The 25,483-nt window shown below is 40.4% G+C and overlaps 1 protein-coding gene across 9 annotated transcripts in view; it reads left to right on the forward strand.

Moving 5' to 3' along the window:
- anks1b (ankyrin repeat and sterile alpha motif domain containing 1B) overlaps positions 1-25,483 on the forward strand; it is an 815,114-nt gene that overhangs the window by 578,345 nt on the left and 211,286 nt on the right. For all 9 annotated transcript variants that reach the window (XM_060842911.1, XM_060842914.1, XM_060842910.1 and 6 more), the window contains one exon: positions 15,000-15,159. In XM_060842911.1, coding sequence (XP_060698894.1) covers positions 15,000-15,159 — 160 coding nt within the window. The remainder of the gene's footprint in view (positions 1-14,999; positions 15,160-25,483) is intronic.

Raw genomic sequence — 25,483 nt, forward strand, 5'->3', positions numbered from 1 at the left:
CATTCAATCTGATAAGATTCACATCCAACAGCATTTATGGCACATATAATCCGCAGTAACCATTAAACTCTCTATAAACTCCTACATCTGACAAGAAGTACATATCACTGCAAAGGCCATTTTTGCTCCTTCACAATCTACAGACCCAGAAAATAACACAGTCTTATTCCTCTACAAAACACTGTCCCAGGTTAAATTAAGAGCTATGGCTTATAATCAAGAAAGAACCTACTGTACTCACTAATACAGCCTTTCTCTTGGACAGACTTAAAACAACAATTAACTTATCCGATTCTGTGTTGTGAACTTTGCCCAAACCGGATCCTCCAAGATTAGTTGTGAAATTCACTGTTTGTTAATTTTCCCAGATGCACTCCCATGTCCAGCGACACATGAACTCAAAAACAGCAAAGGCAGTAACTGTGCAGGTGTTCTCTCTCTCTCTCTCTCCTGCATTGTCCTCACCATGTGCTTCCTTTGTCTGCTCTTCTCCCTTTTAAAACTGCTATTGTTTTAACTTTTTTCCCCAAAGTTCCAAAACAATGCAACAGCATATAAAACATTAATTGCTGCTCCCGGAATTCGAGGAAATCACCTCCAGCACCTAAAATACCTCAAAAAAGGAGCAGCTCTTACAGCCAGAAATTTTTCCCATCCTCCATCTTGGATTACCCAAAATCCTCCTCATGTTAGTATTGTGCTTCATTATACTTCCTTAAAAAAACCATTATAGATATTTTGTTTATTTTGTAGATAAAGTGACTTCAAAGCTGATGAACATATGTCAGGAGTGATCAGCAGTGATAATGTCAGCAATTTAGTGCAGGGAAGGTTTGCCTGGAATTGGGAAATTGACCGGTATAGAAAAGAAAGACTTACATTTAGAAAATACTTTTATGGCCACCAGACATTTTAAAGCTAGTGAAAAACTTCTGAGGTTTTGGTCACTATTCTAATGTCGGAAATATTGGAGACGTTATGTCCAAAACTGGTCGTTCACCGCCCCGGGTAAATGGCACTTCCGTTTCATTTGAACAATGCCATCTCTGATAGTGCAGCATTCAGTATTGCACTGTGTGCTAGCCTTGATTTCTGTGCCCAAGCCTTCAGCAGGATTTGACGCTAGAACCTTATGATTCAGAGGTAAGAAGGTAAGCCAGGGCTGATGCCAAACTATTGTCTGTTCACGTTTTTCCCTTTAGTTCATTATAAACCTGTTTGAATTTCATTATGAGTAAACTGTCTGTGGCCAAAGAGCCTTAGGTTGGGAATTGAACCCAGGGTTTTTGGCTCAGATACAGGGTTGCTAGCTATTAAATGACAAAATCTCTAGACTGATTGATTGATTGAATAAGATGGCTTCATCAATCACTAAGCTCAAGAATAGAGAAAGCTGCAAGTAGAAAAAGATAAGAAAATTGATTTAAACTTAAAATTTGTTGAATGGCAGTATGTTATCCAAGAGCTATTCCATTTATGATAGAGCATGTCTTGATATCTGAACCCAAGCCGCCTTTGAAGTTACCATCCTAATCAAAACTTCATGCATTATTTTACAATTCTGAGCTACACACAATTAGACTTCCAAATGAGTTTATGATCAAGTACTAATTTCTACTTATAACAAAGTTAGGAGTTACAATCTATATTAAGGAAAGTTTCTGCTAAAGTCAGTTACAACGACAACATACATTTATTAACATCTTTTGATAATGACAGGGTCTTCACGGGAGCCTTTATATAAAACAAAATATGACGCTAACCTGTGTAAGGAGAAATTAGATCAGTTAGCAAAGAGCTTAGTCAGAGATGTAGATTTTATTTTGTTTATTAATAAGGGCATAGAGTACAAGAGGCAATTTAATAAAAGTTTTCAAAATATTGGAGGGGTCTGGGCAGAGAAGATAGTGAGAAACTGTTCCTTCTCATAAAAGGTTCAAGAATGAGAGGGTATGGATTTCTATAATGTGATTTGTCAAAGAGGCGATCTCTGTAATGGTGCCAGTACATGGCAGGAAACTGATCTCAACATTAAAAAAGTAACACACAGGTTGTGAACAAACTGGTTCAATCTCAGACTCCTGGTAGGGTGGGGTTGGGGGGAAAGTGGAGATGGAATTGGTGGCTAGGGGCAGAGTTTGGAGCAGAGACCAAAAATAACAGGTTCAGTCTTCCCAATATTTAATTGGAGGCAGTTTCTCATCAGCCAGCACTGCTTGGCAGATAAGCAGTCTGAGAATTCAGCAACACTGGAGGAGTTGAGAGAGTGTGAGTGAGTAGAACTGGATGTTGTCAGTGCTTTTGAATTATATCGTCAAGGGACAACTTAAAAATCACAGGGTGTCAAGTATTGATCTTTAGGGGAAAAGCCAAATGTAACAATGTGGGAGCAGGAAGAGAAACCATTGCAAGTGGTACTTTGGATATGGTTAGAAAGCAGGGAATGGAACCAGGGACAACGGCCACAGCTAATTAAATGACAGTAGAGAGGAGGATGATGTCTGGGTCAAAAACTGCAAGTAGTTTGAGAAAGATTAGAAGGGAAAGTTCACCTTTGTCAAAATAACATAGGATACAATTTCTGACTGATTAAAAGACAAACTGTTTTGTATGAACCTCATGCTGCCGTGCTTTGTCTCAGGCCATTGTAACCTAAAAACTTCTTGAGTAAATGGCATAATTTTGTATACTGCCGTTGAACTGAAATGTGACAGGAGGATCCAAGAGGTAGTATAAAAATGTTGAGCCAAATCTTTCTGACAGGGCACAGCATTTGATATTCGAATTTCCTCTGCCCCACTCAGCTGGCACTGTTTGGTGCAATATTTTTCAGGGTGTGCGAGTTGGTAATGGCAGCCAGGTATCTGGAATTCTTAACTATGGAGCAGTAGTGTACATTCTTTACCAGTGAGATTTAGCAACTGAGAAGGAAATAGGAATGATGGAGGAAGATCAGTTGGAAAGGAAGGTTGTATTAAGAGAAAAATATCAGAAGGTAAAAAATAGGTTTAAAAATGTATAAATAATATATTTTTAGAAATATTTGACGACCATTTAATGCATGTAGGCAAAGACCCCACAATTTAAATTGTTCTGATTCTGGGCTGCTGAGATTGATTGACATTTCATTAAACACTCATTAGCTGTCTCTTGATTGAGGAAGGTGAGAGCTCAGCACCATGCGTTTTCTCCTGACTGAACAGGTTGATTCTTAGCTAACAGGTCTTTGGGACACATGGGGCAGGACATTCGAGGAAATAGTCAGATCTTGAGTACAGCATTTGCTTCCTTTTCCTTCTTTCTCTGCCATTGTTCTGCCTGCATCATTAGGGCGTTTGGACTTGAAGCAATAACACTGATGGTGGCCTGGCCTTTCCAGTGGCCAGATTATCATTTCTGCAGTGAAGGTGGGAGTTGCAAGTGGTGACGCTGTGGAATCTCCAATGTAACAGACTCTGAGGGAATTGCACTGCATATTGAAGATTTCACTGGGCAATTCCCCTGTGCCTGGATCTGTCTGAATTAAGTTGCAAGACTCTGAGGATTCCGCTGCAGTTAAGTAAATGGTTATGTGGGAATGGGTTAGGCTATTAAATACCAAGTTTAACTCCTCAGCAACAATTACACTGACTCCTCAATTTATCCTTACATCAACCCCATCTTTCTCACCCCTGGCCCTGATCTGATACCATCCCATCTCTGCACCCAGGACCTGAAACTCCCTGCACTCACTCCCCATGCCGTTGGACCCAACCATCTCTGCCCTGCGTCTTCCCCCTTCCTTCCAGCACCCTAACCTCTCACTTACAAGTTACTCTGCTGCAGGAGCTGTCCAAGTACCTGTCTGTGGTACTGCATGTTTCAATCACAGAGTACAGGAACTGACTGCTGTGGGAAAGGGGTCAGTTTGTCTTTCCTTGACTATCCTGCAATATGTGTGACCTGTCGGATTTTAAATACTACTTCATGTTTCTGAAAGAGTCCTCGTGGGAATCTCCTGTCAAAATTGCAGAGTTCTTTCTTAATGTAAAAACGAATGGAGTGACAAACTGTGGTGATTGCCCATCCTTGGAAAATAGAGTTCATTGCGCTTTGTTAAAATGGTACTAAAACTATTTGTTATGAGTTCTAACTTTCTGTGTCAAGTTTAATGGAGAAGTAATATGTAATTGCAGCAGGTATTAGTACTGGAGAGGTACACACCATCAATCAACCAGCAAGTTGTGGAGGTGTTTAACACTCAGCAATATATGCTTCCATTTGGCTGGTTGGTGCAAGTGCTGTTATTTTTCCAAGAAAATTTGGCCTTATATATCTGTTGCAGCTTGCCAATATGGCAAAAGAGTTTCTATAATGTTATTTTTATAACATTGTTGAATTATAAATTAACATTTAGATCTTTTATTTCCCAAGTTTGTTGAATGTATGCATTTTAATACAGATCCTCAAGATACTGAAACTAAAACGTATGAAAAACCTTTTTCCTTCAAGTGACAGGCTTTTTAAACAATTCATAACGCAGCATTTGATCAGTATAGCTAAAATTAATGTTTTTGTCATGGGAGTCAAATATGTTAACATAACTGCCATTGTTTAATTTATCAGCGAGGTTTTTGTGGGATGATTTAATAACATTTTTCTGTTTATGAGGAAGCATTACTGGTGGTGTGCTCCAGTTCATTACTGCAGTCCGAGTTACTGTGGCAACGTGCACTTTTACCAGCATGTTGTCGTCCAGAGATATGGGTAGTATTAGCAGAGGCTTCAATTTCCTTTCCATCATAAGGCTTGCCAGGAATTCTCTCTGGCATCTATTACCTTTCATTGGCCTGTATTTGAGGATTTGTAGTTTATTATGTAGCCTGTTGGGTAGTATTATGAAAGCGTATTCCATAGCACTGGGGTGAAGACTTGTACCCAGAGCTTGTGGTTCGGAGGCAAGGATGCTTTTCACTGCAACCAGAATCTTCCCAAAAATTAAATAGTCCAACCCAAATATTCAAGCAGTATCAGTCATGAGCAGGTACCATGGGCAAAGCTTTCTGCCCATCTGGAGTAAACACGGAGATAGACAGACACAAATATTTGTTCCAGGACAACAATTCTCCTCCAACCTTCCGAGATATTTTACAGGGTGGTGGGCTGGCAGCCAGTCGAGATTCCTGAAAGTCCTATAGTCAGAGGATGACTGAAGTCTTCCAGTTGACTTCCTCAACTTCCTGAGGCACTAGGGTGGAGGCCAGTTGCCTGGAGACAGTGCCCCAGTAGCATCTGTCATGGGCCAGTGCTCCAAAAGCCTTGCCATTTTGCTGACTTTGCATCCTCAACAGGCAGCCCTCTGCCCTTCAATGTGGGTGGCCCAGTTGCCAAGGGGAATTCTTGAGTAGGAGTTTAAAAAGTTGCAGAGAAGGCATCTCCATCTTGATGCTCTTTTACCCAAAAGACAGCCTGCTGTGTTTTCAGTGTTGGTAACAGCCTGCCAACTGCCCTTATTTGGTAAGTGACCTCACCCTCTGGCCACTAATGGACCAATTTGGTGAATATTCTTGATAGTTGACTGCTCCCCTCACAAGGTGGAGCTTGAGAGCCTTGTTTGGCCCAAAACCTTGGGCCCAATCCAAAGACAAAATCCTGTTCTTTGTTTTAACCATGTTTTGTGAAAGATAGTCACGTTCAGACTAGATCAGCATCAGGAAAGCAGGTCTACTGCCCTCTGAGTTTTACAAAAACCCAGTAACCATTGCCACTTTTTCTCTCTGCTGCTGCTGCTCCTCAGGTTTCTCGAGTTATTGATTGAATTTTACAGCTTGCTGTGATGGGATTTGAACTCACTGTTTTACCATCGCAAGTATATGTGAAGATTCCTTTTGCAATTTCCAAGTTGAGACAGCAGCACCGCCACTGATGAAAGGTCTGAAGTATCCACAGTATGCACTATAATCAAGAACAGTGTGCAGACTTAAAATAAGTCTGGTTGCTATGGCTGCCAAGGAAAACAGCCAGTGCAATCAGACGGATTGTCAACCCTGAAACATAACAGCAATGTAAGAATGTTTGGACATGGTGCTTCATTTTGCACAATGCTTTCAAAAACTCTTCGAGTGATTTCTCCTAACTCCCAGTATATACATTTCACAAACTAGTTATGCATTATCGACAGATAGACCAGGCCTTCTTTCATGCAGGCTCATCTGTCAAGAGCTGATGCTTTCAATTAGACACCAACTCATAATAAGAAATCCAAATTGCTTTCATTTTATTGATGCAAATGTGTTGCTGGTCAAAGCACAGCAGGCCAGGCAGCATCTCAGGAATAGAGAATTCGATGTTTCGAGCATAAGCCCTTCATCAGGAATAAGAGAGAGAGCCAAGCAGGCTAAGATAAAAGGTAGGGAGGAGGGACTAGGGGGAGGGGCGATGGAGGTGGGATAGGTGGAAGGAGGTCAATGTGAGGGTGATAGGCTGGAGTGGGGTGGGGGCGGAGAGGTCAGGAAGAGGATTGCCGGTTAGGAGGGCGGTGCTGAGTTGAGGGAACCGACTGAGACAAGGTGGGGGGAGGGGAAATGAGGAAACTGGAGAAATCTGAATTCATACCTTGTGGTTGGAGGGTTCCCAGGCGGAAGATGAGGCGCTCCTCCTCCAGCCGTCATGTTGTTGTGTTCTGCCGGTGGAGGAGTCCAAGGACCTGCATGTCCTCGGTGGAGTGGGAGGGAGAGTTAAAGTGTTGAGCCACGGGGTGATTGGGTTGGTTGGTTCGGGCGGCCCAGAGGTGTTCTCTGAAGCGTTCCGCAAGTAAGCGGCCTGTCTCCCCAATATAGAGGAGGCCACATCGGGTGCAGCGGATGCAATAGATGATGTGTGTGGAGGTACAGGTGAACTTGTGGCGGATATGGAAGGATCCCTTGGGGCCTTGGAGGGAAGTGAGTGTGGAGGTGTGGGCGCAAGTTTTACATTTCCTGCGGTTGCAGGGGAAGGTGCCGGGGGTGGAGGTTGGGTTGGTGGGGGGTGTGGAGCCGGGGGTGGAGGTTGGGTTGGTGGGGGGTGTGGAGCCGGGGGTGGAGGTTGGGTTGGTGGGGGGTGTGGAGCCGGGGGTGGAGGTTGGGTTGGTGGGGGGTGTGATGTCATTGGCTGGGCCTAATACTCATTGCCCTTCAGAGGTTGATGGTGGGGTGTCTTTTTGAACTACAGCACTCCATTTGCTGTAGGTAATGCCCACAGTGCATTTTGGGAGGGAACTCCAGGATTTTGATTCCATGATTGTGAAAGGACAGCGATATAGTTCCAAGTCAGGATGTTGTATGGAAGGGTAACTTGTAACTGATGGTGTTCCCATGTATCTGCAGCCCTGGTCCTTTTAGCTGGTTGAAGTCACAGGTTCCATAGGTGCCATCAAAGAACACTTGATGAATGATCGGTTTATTATTGTCATATTCACTGAGATACAGTGAAAAGTGTTGTTTTGCATGCTATACAGACAGATCGTACCATACAAAGTGTATCAGGGTAGCAGAACAGAGTACAGAATACAGTGTTACAGCCGCAGAGAAGGTGCAGAAAGAGAGAGATCAGAATTAATATTTGAGAGGTCCATTCAAAACAGTGGGCAAGAAGCTGTCCTTGAATCTATTTGTACCTGCCCTTGCTTACTCTTCATTGCTCTAGGTTTGATCCCTGATATTGGTGGCAATAGTAGATTGGCCGATATACTGGGCCATGAGGTTACAGCTTATGGTTTACTACAATGCTGCTGCTTCTGGTGGCCCACAATGCCTCATGAATGCTCAGTCTTGTGTTGTTGGATCTGTATAAAATGTATCCCATGTAGCGCAGTAGTAGTGCCACAAAACATAATGGAGAGTATCTTCACCATGAAGACAAGGCTTATTCTTCACAAGTACTGTGCGGCAGTCATTCCTACAAATAATGTCACACACCGATTCATCTGGTTGGCAAGCACCAGGTCTAGTAGGTTTTACATTTGTTGTTTCTCTCATCATCTTCTGTAGACCCAGTGTGGCAGATATTATCTTCACAGCTTGGCTAGTTGTAGTGGTACCAAGCCACTCTTGGTGATAAACATCTTGGTTACCTTTCTGTGCCTTAGCACACCTTCTTCAAAGTGGTATTGAACATGGAAGAGTACTGACCCATTCGCTGAGGGGGATAATAGATGGCAGTCGGAGGTTTATATGTCCATATTTGACCTGATACCATTAGACTTGGTGGGAGGTGGAGTCAATGTTGTGGGCTCCCAAGGCAATTACCTCCTGCCTCTATACCACTGCGTCATCACCTCGAGAGATTATGGTGTCTAGGACATTGTCTGCAAGGTTTGATTCTGAGACTGTGACTACATATTGTTGTTGCTTGACCAGTCTATGGGACAGCCCTCCCAAACTTGGCACAATTTTGAAACCTTTAAATTTGAAATTAATTCACTTGTTTCCAATTACAAATTAACCTTGTAGCATAATGGTTCTCATCCCAGTACTCACCTGCATGAGCTCCTGAGAATATCTACCTCATAAATCACAGTAAATAACCAGCTTTGGTCATTTTACTGCTCTGAAGATCTGCAAATTGCTGTATTTTCATTCTACTAAGCTGGAGGTAATATTGATTTCTCCCAATATCCAGATAAAAAGGACTACTTGGGTTCAGGATGTTAGGTTGTAACACATTAAGTAGTGAAATTACTCTCAGTACACTGAGAAAGTGTCATATTGAGGTTATCTTTCTTGCTTTTGTTTTAATGTACCTTCTGGCAATCACAACTTTACTGTGTACACTTTCTGCAAGATTGATTCTGATAAAGCTAGCGTACAACTGGGTAATCAAGCAGAAAACAAGTGTATTAATGGTGCAGCCTCACCTCTAACCAGCAAATAGCCTCTTTACAGGTTTAAATAGGAACAGATCAGCTGTTTATCATGTTAGATTGAGTGACTGTGGAGTGAGAACCCAGGCTGTGTAAAGCCCAATTTACTGAGAAGGTCTTCAGTGCTATTATAAGTACTGAGAGGTCACAACAAAGGACGAAAGAGCAACCTATTTATACACAAAATTACAGCATAAAAGAAACAATAAACCAGACACTGACAATGGATTTTCACAGCTACAACTTGTGGGAAAACGTGAGCAATAGGTTTGCTTGTGTGAAATAATTGCTGATATGAGCAGTAAGGATGAATGAGAATAACATCCATCTGCCATATATATTGCAAGTGTCAAACTGGTTAGTTTGACCACCTTTACAAATAGTGTACGTGACCTGAATTTATCGAACAAAATTGGAAAAGCCCACTTTAAGAGAAATTATGGAAGACTGTTGAGATGCAAAAGAACAGTACCAAAGACTATCATCCAAAGTATTATGCATAAGGCATCCTGCATTCAGTGAGGACAAATGGTGCTAGGCAACAGGGGGAAAAAAATCACTACTGCCATGGTTTCCAGAGATCATAATGGATATGATTGCTTTAAGTTGAGGGCTTGAGCACCTCAGAACCTGGAAAGAATCGACAATGTTGTTGTGCCATTTAAAGTGCATGAGCCAAGCTAGTGCGTGTGGTGTGGACATTCTGTTAATGTCATGTTTTAACTGCACTTGTGCTCCTCTTCTTTCTTTTCAGAGAAAGCTCAGCATTCTGTCAGCATCACTGTGTTGGGCACATATTGTATTTCATGTCACAATTCAAGCAAGTCCACACTTCAAAATATTTGATTCAGATTAGAGTTAGTACTAGAGATGGAAGGGCTTGAAAACTGGCATTGGGGAGCAGTGTGCCGACTTGCTTGAATGTTCCTGCCAATGAGTTATTTCTAAGCTGAATGTTCTATTGCAATGGTGGGATGGTCAAATTCCAACAGACAGTTGAGACCCTGTATCCACCATATTCTGGTCAGGAGCCGCTGGCTGTCCTGCTTTAAATAACCTTTTGCATCATGTCACTGGCTAGGTGCAGGAGAGGTTTCTTTTTCTTTCTTTCTTTTCAGTTTTCTTAGACACCTTCCTTTTGACACACGGTGTATGTGTCTCTCTCTTTTACTCACCTACATAAGCAGCTCCTCCCTCTGATGGTCTGGTCACTGATCTCTCAGAACTGGAGATCCCCTATTAGCCTGATGCAGGGCCAACCCCAAAACAAAATTGCTGTCCAAAACATGCCACTCCTCGTGGGCTTGGAATCAACAATGTTGAAGACTAAATATAGGTTTTGCAAAGTCCTTGCTTGACCAATGGTCTATCACAACCCAATTCCTCTACTACAGCATTCCATCTCGATTATAATGACACCAAGTCAGGAATGTCATTGATGGTTTTCTTCCAATGAGAGTGTAGCTACTGCAAAACGTACAGGAAGCAGGTGTGGTTAATGTGGTCAACTCTTTGGAGTCTAAACAGCAAATGCAGTAAACAGGCAACAATGTTCAATGGATCAAGTTTGGGATCACCATAACTTGGAAGTATGGAATCTATATTTTGTCCATTGGCAGCAAGTACAGTTTCTTGCCTGTCGCAAGGAATAGTTATTTCTGCTTTTCTCTGGCTGTGTTTTGCTGCTATTTATCTTTCACACCATTATCCTTGTTTGTTTTATCGTTTCATGTGGAACCTCCAGCTGTTAGCTAAGTAAACGATTCTATCCATAGTGAGGACACTTTTTAAAGTGACACTTTTCAATTCCAAAGCCTTGCTCACCTTTTTTAACTTTACATACCGCATAGGTCAGTGTAAAATATTCAAACTGGGCTCTCGGACATTGCAGGGTACCCAGACTAAGACCGTTAGTCTTGGATATTGTGCCAATCATTGGGCAGTAAAAATGTGAGGGCAAGTGGATCAGTTCGCCTCTTTTTGACCCCTTTTAAACTCTTTTTATCTGGCCGTTGCATAATACTTCCATTGAAGCATAGTACTAATTCAAATTAAGGAACCAATTACAAGGTTTACTTGCGTGAAAAAAAGAGGAACTTTATTACTTCAGCAATCTTTGCCTGTCTTAGCTCAACTTGCAAAGAAAGCTAACAGAAAGCCAGTACTTACTGTCATTTGTTCTTTCACTTTGTCAGTTTTGCATTCTCCTGAAGTGTATAGAAACGTAATTACAATGTATGTCTAATCAGAACACAGCCCTTCTCTCAGCTGCCTTGCCTGCTTTTATATTTTAAAAAAAACATTACATCAATAAAGCTTTTAAACTGTATTCTCTTGATTTTTAAATGTATTTTACTTATTAGCTAAAAAAAAATTTTGATGGCAGTTGTTCTGCTTTCTGTCTCTACTGTTCCATTTAAGATATCATTGAATCATGAAAAATATCCAACCTGTTAAGATCAAACCTTCCTTTTGGAGGTGCCGGTATTGGGACTGGGGTGTACAAAGTTAAAAATCACATAATATCAGGTTATAATCCATCAGACTGTTGGACTATAACCTGTTGTTGTGTGATTTTTAACTTTGTAACAAGACCAATGGAATGTTTACAATCATTTTGTGGATATATTCCATGTTGTACCTTATTTTGACTGGTTCAGTGCACAATTTATAGAGAAGAATTATGAAGGAAAAAGTATACATTTGATCTTTGGAAATGTTTCTGGTATAAGGCTATGGTTGCATTCTTGGGCAACTTCACACTATAGAAAATTGTTACAGAAAATTGCGCTCAAGAAATTAAAAATCTCTCAACACCAGATTATAGTCCAACAGGTTTATTTGGGAGCACTATCTTTCGGAGTGCTTCTCCTTCATCACCTGAACAGCACTCTGAAAGCTGAGGCTTCCAAATAAACCTGTTGGACTATGTCCTGGTGTTGTGAGATTTTTAACTTTGTCCACCCCAGTCCAACACCAGCAGTCCACACTGTAAGTAATCTAATCTAAACCCCAAATCATGTGCTAAAGAAGACTACCGTAGGAAATCACTATACCTGTGCAGTAGAAAGTTTGCGCTGTCCAAACAGCATCCGCCATTTGTCAATCATGTTACAACCAAGTCGCGTCAACAAGACACACATTACACCAGAAATACCTACTGGTCTCCCCCTACTAATGCACTATTAACTAACTTTTAGTCTGTGCTGTTGCTGCCATTACTCCAACCTCAGTGTCATAATTCTATACTTAGGTGAATGATTGATTAACAATACCACTGTGAATCTCAGCAAATGAATACATCTGAGAGCTGATGCCATTATTTCCCTAGCCCCCTTCCATGCTGAGCGCACACAGTTTAACAGATGTTAGCAAATAATTCTTACAAACTCATTGTTTGATTGCCCCTGTGGGAGTCACAACTCTGAGATAACTAGGAAATTTTCTTTTATGGATATCATGCCAACCCATCCCTTGTCTGATAGTCACTGTGCCCAGGTGATCCAGAGCATCTGGGCACAGACAGAGGGAAATCTCTTATTCCATCTGTTGTTTTTTTGGCATTATAGTAAGCACAGAATGAAGATTTCTGTCTCTTTGTGAAAGAAAGGCGACAGTGAAGATCATCATAATGGGTTAGGACTGAATCAGCCTCTTTGTTCTGTGGAGCTGAAAGTCTAGGGACATCACAATTTTACTTCCAAACAAAATATCAGCAGAGGTAGCAGGATTTTTTCATTATGAGGAAAAAAGCAAATCTCTCAGAGCCCTGGAGGTGGAATGAGTGTCACCATTATGTTTTGTTTTGTCAGGATTCATAAGTTTAGAGTCTCAGATTGTTTTCTTCCTTGGGGTCTGTCTGTGTTTTCTGACTGTATGGAGTCACATGTCACTTGTAATTGAAACAGTGGGAGGGAGTGTGATCTGCTTTCAGTCCTTAGGAGACTGGCTAAGTGTCATTTTTATCACTTGCTCCTGTTATTAAGCAGCAGGCCTCTATTAGATAATTTTCTGACATTCCATTGCACAATGAATTAGCGTTTTAATCCAATCTGTTGCTATTTTCCCAACTTTAGCTTAAATTTCATTAATTGTCACATGTGCCCAAGTACACAAACAGTGAAAAGTTTTGTGTTGCATGCAGTATAGGCAAAGATCATTGGGCGATTGAGCAGAGCGAGGAATGCAAAGCTACAGCTGCAATGAAGGTGCACAAAAAGCAAGATCAGCAATAGGTTTAAAATTTGGTCCATTTAGAAGTCTAATAACAGCAGTGAAGAAGCTGTTCTTCAACTTGTTGATACAAAAGCTTGAACACATGTACCGTCTACTTGATGGGTGAGGTTGGAAGAGATTATAACCAGGGTTGGAGGGGTCTTTACTGATGTCAGCTGCCTTTCTGAGGCATCGAGAAGTGGAATTCTTGGAAGAATCTTATTCCAAATCCAATAATGCCGGATTATTGAAGCTCAGTTTATTAGAAGGTGTCTGCTTATCATTTATTAGGCAAAACCGGTGTTTTTTTTGTCATCATTGCAGCCTGTAAATGAGATTAACAAAACTGGAAGCAGCAAACGTGTCTAACATACATAAACCAAAAAATCCATTACTTTCTTTATATGATTTTATCAGTTTAATATTTCATTGTTGATTTTCCTCTTGTGGTTTCTAAAATCAGCTTGGGTCTTACACATTGAAAGAAAAGAAATGAGACCATAATAAATGGATGGGTTCTATCAAAGAATCATATTGGACTTGAAACATTAACTCTGTTTCTGCCTGCACAGATGCTGCCAGACCTCCTGAGTTTCTGCAGGACTTTGTCTTTGATAATAAATGAATAAATGGTCTTGAAATTACTGCATTGACATTGCAAGTAATACTAGTTTCAACAGTAGCCATTGTCTAATCACTAATAATGCAAACTGCACACCAGCTTTTATTGCTATACCAGTGGAACTGAAATTTAACATGAAATAAAAGCAGTGTAATTTAATATGTGTCCAGTTCGAATCACAATGGAAAAAACCTAAATAGTAAAAGTAATGTTGGGAGGAGCCAGATGCCAGTAGACTGAGTTATGAGAAAAGGTTCTAAAGACAGGAGCATTCCAGTCTTGAAAGGAAGTGAAAGTGGTTGGATAAAAGTTTGTAAGATAAATAGAACAGGAAGGGTTCACCCTGGGCAGTCTCTCTCTCTTTCTCTCTCTTCCTCCCACCCCCTCAAACGTGACCTTCTCAACAAGGGGAAATAGGTCCAAACTGGTAAAAACCAAGATGACGACTAATATCAGGCAACACTTTTTTCAAGCAAGAAGTGATTACTATTGAATTGACCTTTTGGCCAGAATAATGGAAGCAAAATCAATGATGTGGAAGGATGAGTTGAATTGCCACCTGCGTCTGGACTTACTTTGGAACAGCTACATAGTTTAAATATTTGAATAACAGTGATATTTTGTTCGATTTAATGGTCTGTCACATCTCCTGATGCAAAGAATAGCCAAGAATTCAGAGAATGGTTTTCTAAACAGACCCACAAAGAGAATCGAACCAATTGTGCTATTATCACATAGTGAAGTAACAGCTGTGGAGAAGACCAATTTCACAGAAGAAGAGCTGAGAATCGAATTAAATACATTTGTAACTAGTAACGTATGGCCTGTGATTTGGCCAAGTTCATTTACAGACTGAAGCAGGTGTAATCATTGCACTGCTTTGGATCAGTCAATCAACAAGCCCTTGTTGGAAAGTAGAAAATGAGCCACATTTTATAAAGTTAGTGAGTCAGCATAGAATGGAGTTAGGACCTGGATTATTCAGGGCTGGCTATAAATTTCTATACATGTCATTGCCAGTTGGCACTGAATTATTTTGTATGATGACAAAGGACTGTAGAATGCTTCAAAGATGCAGTAGCAATAATTGCAACATAACAAATAGCTTTCAATAAAAAAGAATGAAATAAATCTGGTTTCCAGTGCAATTTTTGGAAAAAATAACTACTGTGCATGCATACCTTAGATAACAAAATGCTTATTTTGACAAAGCAAAGATAGTTTACCTGTGATGGTACAACACAGATAAAAATAGTTGAATTAACATTTTGTGCCATTTTGCAGGAATCAGAAACAAAGGCAGATGACCAGACTCTGGACATAAGGCTGTCTCCATCCCTAGACAGTTTCCCTCCAGAAGAAGAGAACAGTCCTTATGAATTCCTGGCTGTTACAAAGAAACCCCGTTCACTGGAAATATCCAGAGTGTCTTCAGGAATAACAGGTAGTACAACTTGAGAGCCCTTAAGTTTCAGGTTTTGGATTAAAATATAACCGAAATACATATAGAAGGCACATATGGCAGTACTGGTGAAACAGAGCAAAGGGCACTACATGTGCCTGTGTCCCACTGAGCTGATCTCACCATATTATATAAAGGTTAGTTCACTGAAATTTCTTTTGAGATTTCTAGAACTCAGTTCTCCTGGGGCAGGAGTATCATTGTAATCAGCATGTCAGTTGACAGCAGCTACTGTTGATTGACCTCAAAGTGATCCATTAATTTCCATTTGAAAATCTGTCTGAAACATAGAGGTCCCTTTGACTGATTGGTCTTTGAAGCCAAAAAGGCAAGTTAACATAATAAAACATAGCCTTCTGTTTTGATAGGCCCATGAAAGAAGAAAAAGTCATCTCTGAAGAATTTGTTCTAAATTATTGTTGATTATTCGTACCATAATCTGAGAAGAAGTCTCTAAATTGCATTAAATAGAGCCTTAAAATTCAAAGTTTACTGCTCCAATTGGAGTGATAGGTAGACTGCATAATAGGATTAAGAGCAAAGTACTAACGTGCTTTAGGTGCATGACAACAAATGAATGTGCATTTTGGTCATTCGAGTAGGTCTTTGTTCTCCCATTTCACTGCTGGAAAACAGCTGTAACCAGATTCAACGTCCACCCTAATGTATATTCAGACATTGATAAAGTCCAACTTAATGATGTGGCACCATTCATCCTATTATTAATATCAGTGACAGAACCAAGTACAACACATAACTCTTTGTTACCTTCCTTCAGCCATTATCAAAGTGGCTTTGGCGCCTCAAACAAGTCAACTCCTGAAATATAACAGCAATTGCTATTAAAAAAAAAGGTTGTGTCTTGGCCTTGCTCCAGCAATAAGTAGGACTTAAGAATTCTAGATGGGAAAATCACCAACATGTAAGTGGACAATTTTAAAGAGGGTTATTGATTTCAAATGTAAAAGAACTCTGCAATATCCATTTTGTTTATAATATAAACTAGCAAATATTCTATGATACAGTGTACATTTGATCATCCAAATCTACAACAGAAATTTTTATTGTAACTGCTGTGTAATCTTTGAAAGGGAAAGTGCACCTTTGAACATTGGTAAGGACATGGGTCCCTTTACTTTTAATATTCTGATTTAATAAACGCTGTTAATCAAATTTATTGATCAAAGATTAAAACCAAATCATGTCAAGTGTCACTTTGCAAATCAACCTACAGCAAGTATTTTGATTTGTTATATAAAGATACACTGCTGTGGACTGAAGAAACTGCTGCGTTTTATTTTGCAGAGTATTTCATTCCATTGTGCTGACCATGTTCGGCTCGTAGACAATGGAGGTACAAATAAATCCATTCTCTGCAACTTACCACCCACAACAATGTGATCCTGATTCTTGCTGTGAGACAAGAGTAGGAAAATTATTGGAAGCCAAGCAGTTTCACACAGGGAAAGTGCAAAATTCAATGCATGAGTCAATAAGTGAAATTATCATCCAACACCAGGACTAATTGATCAGTTCGATTTCCAACAGCTTCCTCTGAGAGATAACGTGTACAGTATTAGATGTACAACGGAGATGATTAATAATTTACTATAAGTGGTTAGTTACAAGGCCAAACAGAAATCTGTCTCTAGTTGGAAACCAGTGACAGAATCTTTAGAATCAGCAAATTGATAGTTTATGGCCATCCCATGAGACATTTTTACCTAAAGTATTTGAATTGTACGCATCATCTTATTTTAAAAGTTATCTTTGCCCCTATCTCTCCCTCCTGACCAATTCTCACTCTGTCGTTCCAAAGAAAAGCAGAGTCCCAGTCTAGCTCACAGGTCAATGTATCCAAATAGTAAATCGAACAGTCACATTTTAATGTTTGCAAATAAATAGCAGGATCAAAATTCTTTGTGTACATTTAAAGTGTCGAAAAGTAAGCTTCAGTATCCAATCACTGAGCTTTTGAAGTTTTGCTTTCCTTTTTACTGCATTTATGCCAAATGAATTGCAATTCGCACGAAACCTTTGGTAGCAATTTTCACTCAGTGATCTGACAGACGTGGGCGTGCAGTTTATTTTCTGAGTTTACCTACCCATTGTGGAGCATCTGAGAGATATCCGGTTCCAAATTTCACTTGCTTTTGTCTGTACATCCAGCAGGCCCAGATGTCTAACCAAGGCACTGAAATGAGTTTCCACCAGGCCGATTCAATGTTGTAGAGATGCTGGCATGAAAAGACAAAGAAAACCAATGTTTTTTTCATTCAGTTTTACTTCCTTGGGCCTCACAGGAAAAGCCTAGACCTTTCCTGTCCTGGCAGGGATATAGAAATGTCAATACGAGCTTCTGGGAGCTTGAGACATACGAGAGCTGAATTCAAGAATAGTGCCACTGTTCACATTCATTGCCCATGACTTTATAGATTAACATGGTAGAGCAGTAGTTAGCTGGTACCTTCCTCCATCTGATGTTAGTCCTGTGTGACTAAACATCAAGATGACATAGCCGCTTTTTGCAAATGCTCAGAAGCTACCTTCTGAGTATTGATGCAATTATCCCACTAATCAACCTCAGAGCTCAAATTCTGGAAGGCAGTTCAGAAACAGTTCACCTCTGTCTTCCTTCTGTAAATGGACAAGCACTTATCTGCCAGGAATAGATGGAGAATCATCTCATGGGATAGAAATGACGCTCAGGTGTTAAAATAGCTCAGAGTATATTTCTTGAGCTGGAGATGAATTTTTAATCTCAGTCAACTGCACAACCACTGAAATCTGTACTGGAGTTAAAATCTGAGCCATTGATTTTTGCATCCCCTGCCTATAAGGAGCATGAATTGTTGTCAGAATACCAATCAATGAGGCAGGCAATTTGTTTCTGTATAGATTGTCCACTTCGTAGGATTCACTCCAAAGTCGATTGAATTCTGGTTCACACCCAGAGGAACAATGATTCCGAGATTCAAATGAACTATTTTTGTAAGATGAATGTTTTATTACTTCTCCCAATTATTTAATGTCTTTTTAATACAACCTTAAAGACAAGACCCTGTAATGCAGAAAATAGAGGCTTGTTCATTCCATGGAATGAATGTAATCTTTTTATATCTTTCTACTTAGAGAGTTGCCACCTTCACCATTAACATTTCTGTTTTGGAGGGTACTGAGACTTCCGTTATACCCTGGCTTCTAGCAACCTCAATTTCTCGGTATCTTTCCACCCTCCTCTTGTCTGCCTGCTGGAAATGTATATTTCCTAGTCTTCCTGAATTCTCTCTTGTTTTGGTTGGACACTGTCTACTGGAGTCTTCCCCTGAGTACATTGTCTCATTTGACCTTCAAAACAGTCAGGTTAATTTTTCTGCATTCCCTCCTTTGTTACTAATACTGTTAACTACATTCCTATCTGTGCAACGCAGTGTTTCATTTCACTTTTCCCAAAACTGATATTACTCCCTAATCCCTCTCTTCCCTTCAGATGTGTCTGTATAATTGGCCATTTATTAGTTCAAGGTGATTGGCTGCTCCTGTTAGGTCATAATTAACCATCTCAAGCTTTATACATTTTGCCTGAAGAAGTGACAGATTCAGGCTCTTTAACCACAATTTGCCATGACACAATCAAATCCATCAGTCTCTAACTCAGCAGTTCTTTCAACTTTCTTGTGTTTTTTGGGTGGACTTTATATTCTTAATCATTTTAATGATGATGTGATTATGTGGACAATGCTCTGTTATTTAGTGCACTCGGGCTTTTACTGAAATAATCTTCATGAAAGACATAATATTCTCTGATCAGCTTACTTTCTAGCCTCATCACTCAATTTATTCTCATGATGATGTTGTGATATTTGTCCATTTCTAGCCGGATTATAAGCATATGTATTTTAGGTGATACTTGATTGGATAGAATCATCCGAAAAAGAAAACCCTTCAAATCTCCTGCAACCCAGGAAGTGGCATCCTGGGATAACCCTTGAATCCTGTTACTTCCTGACAGAAACAGCTTGATTTCTATTGACTTGGGCATGGGGAACTAACAACCACCAGGCATCAATTTTATTTGCTCATGGGATGTGAGTGTCTCTGATTGGGCCAGCATTTATTGTCCATCCATAATTGCCCAGAAGCAGTTTAAGAGTCAAAAATATTGCTGGGGGTCTGGAGTCACACGTTGGCTAAACCAGGTAAGGATAGCAGTTTCCTTCACTAAAGAACAATAGTGAACCAGATGGGTTTTTCCAACAATCAGCAACAGATTCACAGTTGGCATTAGATTCTTAATTCCAGATGGTTTCAATTGTGTTTGAATTATGTCATCTGTCATGGCAGGATTCGAACCCTGGACATTACCTAGATCTCTGGATTAATAGTTTAGTGATAATGCCAGTAGGCTATCACCTGCCACTTCTGAGGGATGCAGTGATGGGGAATGGTGCTGCTTTGATACCTCCTGTGAAATAAAGCAACATAAACAGGTAACCTATACCCAGGGCTCTATCAATTCTATTCAAAAATGACCCAGTTTTTTGTACCCACAAGGAAGAGAGCATAGTAATCTCTGTTATACTTGCCCTTCACTTTGCGAGGTGATGTATAGCCAACTCTTGTTTGGTTCTCAAAGCATGTGGTTGAGGTCAGGAATGTCGAGCCTGGAGATTAAACACTCCTCACACTGGGGTCTCGATCTGAAAGCACGACCACTCCACAGACATTGACTTCTGTAAAATGAAATAACTGCGAGAAATATTACTGTAGCAAGATGATTTCAATCAATGTCAGAAAGTGAGTGACTGCAATTTTCTGAGAGACCATCGAAAGCAGATAAACTGGCATCAGTGCCCAAAAATTGAAGTCCAGGACATTGATACTCTGACAACAACATCATGCTTCGTCAGATATAAGGACATTAACTACAACTCCAAATTATTTCACATTTTTTCCAGAATGTTAAACTGATTTCATTTGGCCTCACCCAGAATTCTATCTGCAGGAACAACAGAAGAGCCATCTTGCCACTTAAGAGTGATTTGACTTTGGTTCAGAAGGTTTTAAGAAATAAAAATGGACATGCTGACCATTATGTCTCAGAACGTTGCAAAGTGCTTCCGAACCAATGTTAGTTTTGATGGTCAGTCATTGTTCTTATATAAGCAAATGTGATAGTTTATTTTTGCAGGACAAGCTCTGAGCATTAAATGAATCATATTTGTTTTAGTTGGCCGAGGAATTACGTGGACAAAGTGATCAGGGAAATGCTGCATTGTTCTTGAAATGCTTGCCCTGGAGACATATGTTCTACTAACTGAGTAAAACTGATTTCCACATTCCATGATTCAAGGATAAACTAATAAAAGAGAAAAAGTAAGTCATTTCAGTCGTGCCTTGGATATTCAGAGCATTTTACTCCAGTTTTCTGGTATAATCACCGATGTAATGTAAGAAAACCACCTAGTTTTTGCACAACAACTCTCACAACTAGCAGTGTGAACTGACTAGATCATCTGTTTTGTGATGTAGATGGAAGAATGAATTTTGAACAGACAAAGAGAGAACCTCCTGATACTCCTCAACTCAATAACTCTAATAGTGTTTTGAATCTTTTACACCCATCTGAGAATGCAGATGGGACCTTAGCTTAAAGACTCCTCTGATAAATAGCACCTTGAACAGTGTAGCACTCTGAAGTACTGCACTGAAATGGCAGCTTTGACTTTTGTGCTCAAGTCCTGGAGTGAGACTTGATCCCATAACCTTTTTATTGAGCAGGGAAATCTTCCACCCAAGCTACATTTCAATTGAGTCAAAGAGTGTGGTGCTGGGAAAGCACAGATGGTCAGGCAGCATCCGAGGAGCAGGAGAGTCAATGTTTTGAGCATAAGCCCGCCATCTTTACTGATGAAGAGCTTATGCTCGAAACATTGACTCTTCTACTCCTCAGATGCTGCCTGACCGGCTGTGTTTTTCCAGCACCACATTCTTCGACTCTGATCTCCAGCATCTGCAGTCCTCACAGTCCAATTTTCAATTGACACAAATGTGCAGATCTCTTCCAAAATCAAGTGGATGAATGCATTAGGTACTGAGGTGCAGTAAGTCCCTCCTTAAAGTTGTCCTGATTAATGTTGTTTCATTTTAACATTGATAAATTAATGAACCTGTAATCTCATTGAGTTTAGTGAGATTCATTTTAATGTCATTTCTTGTGCAATCCAGTTGGCACATACCCTTGTCCACAATCTACGACTTGCTCTTTTTCTGCCACCATGACCACCAAATGGTTGTTCCTCCTCACTCATGACCACTTGAGTTGCAGCCTCTTGTCTATCCCGGAACCATGCATTGCTTCCTTCTCCTGGACTCAAATTCTCATGCATAAATCCTGTTTCAATCTGAAGTCATTGTTCCAAAGTTGTGAAACTGTGAATCCTGATAGCTCAGATGCATTGAGGCTTTTATATTCTATGTTTTTTTGAAAAATGTTTTTCAAAAGTTGCTGCTCATCTCCCAAGATCAAGAGGGGAATGTGGTGCACAGGAACGTTTGTTAAAACAAATATGATTGCCAAAACCTCAGCACCTCAACCTTCGGGATTTGCACTTGCATACCATCTTAACAGAACCCAAGACCAGGATAAGGGGCTGGGCGGGGAGAATGGATGTCATGACTGGGGGCAGACATCAAAACTTGGAGGCTTGGGAAGTGAAAATTGTCTGCAGAACCAGGATGATTAGCAAGAATAAACTTCAGGAAACAGGATTGCTCATGAGCAGGAGTGACTATAAATAGCAAGCTATATTTTTCTCTCTGTGTTACCATTATTTTATTTTAACAGGTATCACATTTAACAATGTAAGGATTTAACCATATGAAATATTTCAACTGAGAGGGTACATTGTCTTAATACCTGTATTTTAAGATCCTACACAACTAAACTACTTACTTTTAGTTACTTCAGTTGAAGTTGTGATTTTCAGGAATGCCACCGCGAAATGGGAAAGTACTGGACTGACCCATCAATCTCAGGAAAGACCCCCTGATCTGATCTTGCAGAGAGGTTTTGCGTAACACTGAGGAATTAAACAAACAGTATATCTTTAAGTCGTAGCATACAACAAAAGGTCATACTGTATAATATGATGTTAGTCACCCAGTATTCTATTAATTGCTTTAAAATTTATTGAATCCATGTTATAAATTGAAAGCATTCTAGAATCCCTTTAAATGCGATGCTTTTGCAATGAGCTGATATGAAATCATTCCTGTCGGATTAGACAAGATCAGTCCATTAGATAAATATTGTAAGCAGCAAATCCCCTATCCATGTCTTCTGTTTATTGTTATTTTCCATTTGCCAGCCAAAAAACTGACAAACAGATGGGCTGCGCTATAATGCGATTGTCATTCCATAAAATGGACGTTACCTTAGGGAAACTTGTGCTGCTATAAAAAGATTGTGCCATAATTATTTCTTTTTTTTAACATTGCCTGTTCCTGCAGCACTGTAAGCAGTTTCCACTGCATTACAAATTTAAATTGAACTCTGCTTTTTTTGATAGCATATCCCCTCTTTTTGTACCAGAGCTTGTTAAACAGCAGGGATCAATACATCCAAGGTACATAACTATACTAAAATGTACTCCAATTGACATTTGGCTTGAGATGGACATTTAGATCGCATATTGTAATGGATTATGTGTAGTGTCATTCATTATCAGAGCCATTAACTAGCCCATGATAATGCACACAAAATAATTGTAAGTCATCAAATGAAAATTATTTAATTCAAATGTTCATATGATTGGAAATGTTATCCATTTGAAAATGGGTGATAAGCAGAATCATAGAATCCTCACAGTGTGGAGGCGGATCATTTGGCCCATTGAGTCGACACTGACTCTCTGAAGAGCATCACACCAATCTCCATCCCCCTATCCTATAAACCTGTATTTCCCATGGCTAATCCATCTAACCTGCATGTCCCTGGACACTATAGGCAATTTACCATGGCCAATGCACTTAACCTGCACATCTTTGGACTGAGGGAGGAATCTGGAGCACCTGGAAGAATCCCCTGGAAATATGGGGAGAATGTGCAAACTCCACACAGACAGTCCCCCAAGGGTGGAATCGAACCCAGGTCCCTTGCTCTGTGAGGCAGCAGCGCTGACCACTAAGCCACTAAACTCTACTTAGGGCTGATCATTTTACTTGTTCCATGCCTTCATCCACTAACTTACAAACATTCTTCAGCCATACTAAGTTCCTGTTTCTCATCCATTCCTGTGATCAGAGTGGTTTGCTGCTTCTATTTAAGGGTATAAGGGTGTGAAAGGGTTGATGTCGAGGAGTGCCTTAAGCATCACCCACTATGATGATGTTATGTGGGTTTGGTGCAAGGAAATGAGACCCACCATCTGGGTCTCACATCCGCGTAACAATACCTTATCACATCCACGTGTCTTGTATATTGTTGCTGACGTATAATAGACTACATTTTGTTGAAGGCAGGAGCCTCTTTTTGTTATACTGCCTCTACCATAATGTACCAAGTGGTTCCTGCAGATCCCAGAAAGAGGATGGTGGCAGCGAATTTATGAGGTAACGTTATGATCAATTGTGAGGATTCATTTAATGATACGTTGGCAAGTGGTATGGCTGCCTTGTTCAGCATTTTCAAGGAGAAAGTGAGGTCTGCAGATGCTGGAGATCAGAGCTGAAAATGTGTTGCTGGAAAAGCGCAACAGGTCATGCAGCATCCAAGGAACAGGAGATTCGACGTTTCGGGCATAAGCCCTTCTTCAGGATTCCTGAAGAAGGGCTTATGCCCGAAACATCGAATCTCCTGTTCCTTGGATGCTGCCTGACCTGCTGCGCTTTTCCAGCAACACATTTTCAGCTTGTACAGCATCTTGACAGCCATGGGGGTCTGAAGATTTCTGCTGTCGCACCTTTAAGAAGACCGATTGTGCATGCAGTCAGCAATGGGAAGAGCTGACCATTCAGGAACCTGACTGAACATCTCATGGCAAGATTCATCAAGGCAGAATCTGCAGTAGAAATATTCAGGTATGTGCAGCAGCAAGAAAGAGTTTGGAGCAGAGAACTGTCTTTCCAAGGCAGTTATCGATGGGATCAAATGCTGGTGATTTGTAGGAGGAGCCCAGAGTTAACGTTCAATTAAATAGCAAATGGACACTAGAGACTCTGAGGGTCTAGTTGAACTGCCTGATGAGCAAGGAGAAACTACAAAGCACAGCTTTACAAGACTGAGGAAGCAAAAAGTAAGGGAAATATGTCCGACTTTTTTGAGCGTAGTGAGCAGGCTTTGTGAAGCGTGGATAGAGTGAGGGACATCTAAGGCTACAGATGCACTTTATGACAATACGCAAACTTAGGAATGTTGCAAAGGCAGTCATGAAATAAAAGGTCAAGGAATATTTGATTGCGAAATAGCTGGTCATGGAACAACCAGTCAAACAATAACTGACATGAGTCCCCAGACTTGTGGCAGAAGCGGGTTGGCACAATGGCTCAGCGGTTAGCACTGCACAATACCAAGGACCCAGGTTCGATTCCCGCCTCAGGCGACTGTCTGTGTGGAGTTTGCACATTCTCCCCGAGTCCTTGGGTTTCATCCGGGTGCTCAGGTTTCTTTCCACAATCCAAAGGTGTGTAGATTAGGTGAATTGGCCATGCTAAATTGCACCATCGTGATATGATGCAATTTATATTAAGGGGCAAATTTGGGGTAGGGAGGTGGGTCTGTGTGGGTTACTCTTTGGAGGGTCAGTGTGATCATGTTGGGCCGAAGGGCCTGTTTCCACACTGTAGGGAATCTAATCTAATCAAAAGCCCCAACAGAAGACCAAATCCATTCAGATTAGCTATGTTAACATAAGAAATTTATTTCATTAAGTGACTGCAACTGTATTAGATTGGCAGAAATAATTTCCAAAGCAATGCAATGCTGAAATGAGTTCAGCTTGTCAGGAATCAGCAAGGTTTGCAACCATATACATGTAATGAGATAGCCAATGAGCATTATATCACACTTGAATTCATTGATGAAGCTTTAAGTGATGTAATTCAAAATACAGCACAGCTTGATGAGAAAATAGTAAAGATGGATTTAAGACTGATTTCAGAACATTGAGGTGATTCTGAAGACAAGAATAATTAGAGAATTTCATTTCCTCATCTTCCCAGGAAGAATCATCAGTATTAGTGACAGAGATCATGCCAAGCAAGAAGGAATCCTTGAAGTGATAATCTTGATTTCGTCCTGTTTGAA

The sequence above is a fragment of the Hemiscyllium ocellatum genome, chromosome 23, assembly GCF_020745735.1.
Source record: "Hemiscyllium ocellatum isolate sHemOce1 chromosome 23, sHemOce1.pat.X.cur, whole genome shotgun sequence".
Taxonomy (NCBI): domain Eukaryota; kingdom Metazoa; phylum Chordata; class Chondrichthyes; order Orectolobiformes; family Hemiscylliidae; genus Hemiscyllium; species Hemiscyllium ocellatum.